The sequence below is a fragment of the Osmerus eperlanus genome, chromosome 17, assembly GCF_963692335.1.
Source record: "Osmerus eperlanus chromosome 17, fOsmEpe2.1, whole genome shotgun sequence".
Taxonomy (NCBI): domain Eukaryota; kingdom Metazoa; phylum Chordata; class Actinopteri; order Osmeriformes; family Osmeridae; genus Osmerus; species Osmerus eperlanus.
Genome location: NC_085034.1, coordinates 772,076 through 776,972, shown reverse-complemented (window position 1 = coordinate 776,972; position 4,897 = coordinate 772,076). Strand labels below are relative to the sequence as shown.

General features: G+C 53.6%; 1 protein-coding gene across 1 annotated transcript in view; it reads left to right on the top strand.

Annotated features, from left to right (window-relative positions):
• Nucleotides 1-1,371: 1,371 nt before the first annotated feature.
• The window catches only part of LOC134038015 (cadherin EGF LAG seven-pass G-type receptor 1-like), a 13,953-nt gene continuing 10,427 nt past the window's right edge, over nt 1,372-4,897 (top strand). Inside the window, 10 exon segments of the mRNA XM_062483608.1 lie at nt 1,372-1,390; nt 2,169-2,263; nt 2,402-2,611; nt 2,845-3,028; nt 3,338-3,486; nt 3,720-3,812; nt 3,814-3,878; nt 4,070-4,234; nt 4,397-4,523; nt 4,712-4,897. The exon segment at nt 4,712-4,897 is cut by the window's right edge and continues 15 nt beyond it. Of these exon segments, the coding sequence (XP_062339592.1) occupies nt 2,261-2,263; nt 2,402-2,611; nt 2,845-3,028; nt 3,338-3,486; nt 3,720-3,812; nt 3,814-3,878; nt 4,070-4,234; nt 4,397-4,523; nt 4,712-4,897 (1,182 nt within the window). The 5' untranslated portion in view covers nt 1,372-1,390; nt 2,169-2,260.

Sequence of the window (4,897 nt, the reverse complement as noted above, 5' to 3'; positions counted from 1 at the left end):
CTTCTTCCTCTCTCTCCCCTTACTCCCCACCTCCCTCTCTCCTCACTCTCTCTATTTCTCTCTCTCTTCCCTCTCCTTCTCCTCTCCTCATCCCTCTCCTCCTCTCATCTCCTCCTCATCCCTCTCCTCTCCTCCTCCTCATCCCTCTCTCCTCCTCTCCTCTCCTCCTCATCCCTCTCTCCTCTCCTCCTCTCCTCTCCTCCTCATCCCTCTCTCCTCTCCTCTCCTCCTCCAGGAGAACTACTTCCAGCTCCAGGATGATGATACCTGCCACCCCTGTGATTGCTTCTCCTTGGGGTCTGAGTTTCGAACCTGTGACCCTCGGACCGGCCAGTGTCCCTGCAAGGCCGGGGTCATAGGTCGCCAGTGCAATCGCTGTGACAACCCCTTCGCTGAGGTCACCACCAACGGCTGCCAGGGTATGTAGCTCCACCCCTCTTCTGCGTGAGGGACGTAAGGTTGAGCAAATCAAACGTTTGGTTTGACCCAGGGAAGCCATTAGGCCAGAGCAGGATTGTTTGGCTGGAGAGTTACAGTTATCCAGGCTGTAGGAGGGTTTTCTAAAGTGGATTGTCGTTTTTCTGCATTGAAAAACCTCACCTCACCTCTCCCCTCTCCCTCTCTCTTTCCCTCCCCCTCTCCTCCTCCTCCTCCTTCATCCTTCATCCATTATACAAACAATACAAGGTATTGAGGTGGAGAGTGAAGCACATGATCCGATTCCAGGACTTGTGGGTCTAAACAAGCTAACATGTCGAGTCTGGCTCTAATAGCTGCTGCTGTTTATCTTATTAGCCCAGATAATGGAAAGTGTGTGCGTCTGTGTGTGTGTGTGTGTGTGTGTGTGAGAGAGAGAGAGAGAGAGAGAGAGAGAGAGAGAGAGAGAGAGAGCGAGAGAGAGTGTGTGTGAAAAATATGAATAATTATGGAGTTGTGTAACAGTCTTAATTATATTTGTCAGAATTATACTGTCTGCTGGTAAACACTGCTGCTTTTAGAAGGCCGAGGCTCTCTCCCTCCCTCCCTCTCTCCCTCCCTCCACCCCCCCTCCCTCTCTCTCTCTGTCTCCCTCCCTCTCTCTTTCTCTCTCTCTCTCTCTCTCTCTCTCTCTCTCTCTCTCTCTCTCTCTCCCGCTCTCTCTCTCCCTATGTCTCTCTCCCTCTCTCTCATCTCTCTCTCTCTAGGAATGTAATATGTATGTAACATGTGAATGACAGTGTGATGGTCTTAAACAGTCTCCTGTCCCTCCTCTCTGCTGGTCTCTCTGCTGTCTCTCTGCTGGTCTGTAGTGGTGTACGAGGTCTGCCCCAAGCTTTTGACGCAGGAATCTGGTGGCCCAAGACCAAATTTGGACGTCCTGCTGCATGAACTGTCCCAAAGGTTCCCCTGGGTGAGTAGATCTCTCTGTGATCTCTCTCTGTAGTAGATCTCTCTGTTGATCTCTCTCTGTAGTAGATCTCTCTGTTGATCTCTCTCTGTAGTAGATCTCTCTGTTGATCTCTCTCTGTAGTAGATCTCTCTGTTGATCTCTCTCTGTAGTAGATCTCTCTGTTGAATCTCTCTCTGTAGTAGATCTCTCTGTTGATCTCTCTCTGTAGTAGATCTCTCTGTTGATCTCTCAAGTTGTTGCAACTGAGAGAGAGAGAGAGAGAGAGAGAGAGAGAGGAGAGAGAGAGAGAGAGAGAGAGAGAGAGTGACTGTAATAAAAGGATCTGCTGAAAGGGAGGTCACATTGTTGGAACAACAGAACCTTGTGGTGTCATTGATGCAATGCCAACCGCGTCCTCAACACACACACACACACACACACAGTCGTAAACGCTGAACTCAAAAGAAGCTGTTGTGTGTGAGAGAGAGGGTGTGTGTGTGTGTCTGTATGAGTGTGTGTTAGTGAATGTGTGTGTGTGTGTGTCCTCGGAGGAGACAGACAGCTCGCTTGACCTGTTCCCATTAATGCATCTTTACACCCCGGTTTACCCCCGTCACCACGGCAACCCTCACCCCCAAACCTCCCCGACCTTTTTATTGGATAACAGTCTCACCCTGTCAGCCTCATCTGACTGTTCAACTGATGTCCCATTCTGTCAGGGAAATATTATTCAACTTAACCTCTTTCCTCCTTTCCCCTCCCCTCCTGTGTGTGTGTGTGTGTGTGTGTGTGTGCTTAGGTACTGCTGTCCGTCACTGTAATGAAGAGAAGGGCTGGCTGCCTCCAGAGCTGTTTAACTGCACCACCCTCACCTTCAGCCTCCTCAACAAGATGGTACACACACACCTCGCCCACTAATACACACACTAATAAATACACACCTCAGACACACCGTCCTCACACACACACACACACTCCTAACACACACACACCAGGCAGGCCACACACCTCACCCTCTCTCTCTCTCTCCAGAACGAGGATCTGAAGCGTAACGGGTCTGTGATGGACAGCGAGCACTCCCTGGCCATCGTGCATGCGCTCCAGAACGCCACCAACCACACGCAGCGTTTCTACGGCAACGACGTGCGCGTTGGGTGGCAGCTCCTGGAGCGCGTGCTGAGGTACGAGAGCGCACGTGACGGCTTCCAGCTCACCGCCACCAGAGACGCCCACTTCAACCAGGTGAGGGGCTCACACACACACACACACAGAAACATGTACACACACACACACACACAGACACACATGCAGAAACATATACACACACACACACACACACATGCAGAAACATATACACACACTTGTGGATACACTGTAGAAACACACACACACGTTTCAGTGGAGGGTGAATACCGCCCCTCTAGTGGCTGACTCTAACTGTTTCCTTGTGTGTGTGTGTGTGTGTGTGTGTGTAGGACCTGGTGCGTGTGGGCAGTGCCCTCCTGGGCCCAGGCACCAGGGAGCTGTGGCAGGTCATCCAGAAGACAGAGGGGGGCAGTGCCCACCTGCTGGGGGCCTTCCAGCTCTACGCCAACACCCTGGCTCAGAACGTGCGCAAGACTCACCTCAGACCCTTCACCATCGTCACTGACAACATGAGTGAGCCTGCGCCTCTCTGCACCTCTTCTTATCTCCTGCTCTCTCTCTCTCTCTCTCTCCTCTCTCTCTCTCTCTCTCTCTCTCTCTCTCATCTCTCTCTCTCTCTCTGCCACCTCTCTCTCTCTCTCTCTCTCTCCTCTCGTCTCTCTCTCTCTCTCTCCTCTCTCTCTCTCTCCCTCTCTGCCACCCCCTCTCTCTCTCTCTCTCTCTCTCTCTCTCTCTGCCACCCCCTCTCTCTCTCTCTCTCTCTGTCTGTTGTTCTCAAGGTCACTAAATAGATCCCCCCCCCCCCCCCCCTCCTCCCTCCAGTTGTTGCCGTGGACTACCTGGATGTGAGGGACCCAGAGAGGAGTTCCCTGCCCAGGTTCCAGGAGCTGCTGGAGGACTACCCCAGAGAGCTGGCCTCCTCCGCTCACTTCCCCCCGCCCTCCCCCGACCCCCAGGCCCCGCCGACAGAGGTAACGCCAGCCTCTCTCTCTCTCTACTCCCTCTCTACTTCTCTCTCTCTCTACCTCCCTCTCTCTTTCTCTCTTCATCTTTCTGTCTCTCTTTCTATGCCTCCTTGTCTCAAAGGAGTCACCATTGACAGTAAAACTTTCCCCTCCTCTCCACCTCCACCCCCCTCCTCTCCCTCCCTCCCCCTCCAGTAGACCCTAACCCAGTGAAGACCAGTCCTGACCCTTCACCTCAGTTCCCGGAGGAAGAGGAGGAGCCAGGACACACGCCGACCAATAGGAAGAAGCGCCACGCCCAGGTCCCCACCCCCCTCCCGGTCGCCGTGGTCGATAGTGTACAGGTCACTGGGTCAGCTGCTCCCGGAGAGATACGACCCTGACCGCAGGAGCCTCAGGTACCTGACCTCTGACCTCTGACCCCTGAGAGCTAAACACTGCAGATGTTTGATCTCTGCCTCCCCAGAAACAGAAGAAGCTGCTTTCATGCAGATTCTCCATCGACAGGAATTGTAGTGTAGAACTACAATAATTGGTGTCATTTGGTGTGTGTGCTTTTGTGTGTATGTGCACGTGTGTGTGTGTGCAGGCTGCCCAACCGTCCTGTGATCAACACAGCCATAGTGACCACCACTCTGCACAGGGAGGAGGCGGGCCCCCCGGGCCCCCCGGGCCCCCTCACACTGCTCTTCTCTCTGCTGGAGACACAGGAGAGGAGCAAGCCTGTGTGTGTGACCTGGGACCACTCCCTTCCGTGAGTCTGACACACACACATTTCTCTGGGTCTCTCTCTCTCTCTCTGGGTCTCTCTCTCTTTTATCTGTCTCTCTCTCCTTGTCTCTCAAACACAATGTCTAACTGTGTGGGTGTGTGTGCGTGCGCGTGTGTGTGTGTGTGTGTGTGTGTGTGTGTGCAGGATCGGGGGAACAGGAGGATGGTCTACTAGAGGCTGTGAGCTGCTCAGTAGGAACAACACACACATCAGCTGCCAATGCAGCCACATGACCAGCTCCGCTGTGCTCATGGACATCTCCAAGAGAGAGGTGGGTCTGCTCTGCTCTGCTCTGCTCTGCCCCTGCTTCTAGTTGTGGTTCTGAAACTAATACAGTTGATTCATTTATCAAAAATGTTTTCATCAGAATTTTGTAAAAGCTTATCCGTTTTGCTTCATCCCTCCCTCTCCCTCTCCCTCCCCCACCTCTCTCCCCCCCCCATCCCTCCTCTCCCCCAGCATGGAGACGTGCTCCCTCTGAAGATCGTCACCTACACCACCGTCAGCACCTCCCTGGCAGCGCTCCTCCTCACCTTCCTCCTCCTCCTCATCCTCCGCCGCCTGCGCTCCAACCTGCACGCCATCCACCGCAACCTGGTCTCCGCCCTCTTCCTCTCCCAGCTCATCTTCCTCATCGGCATCAAC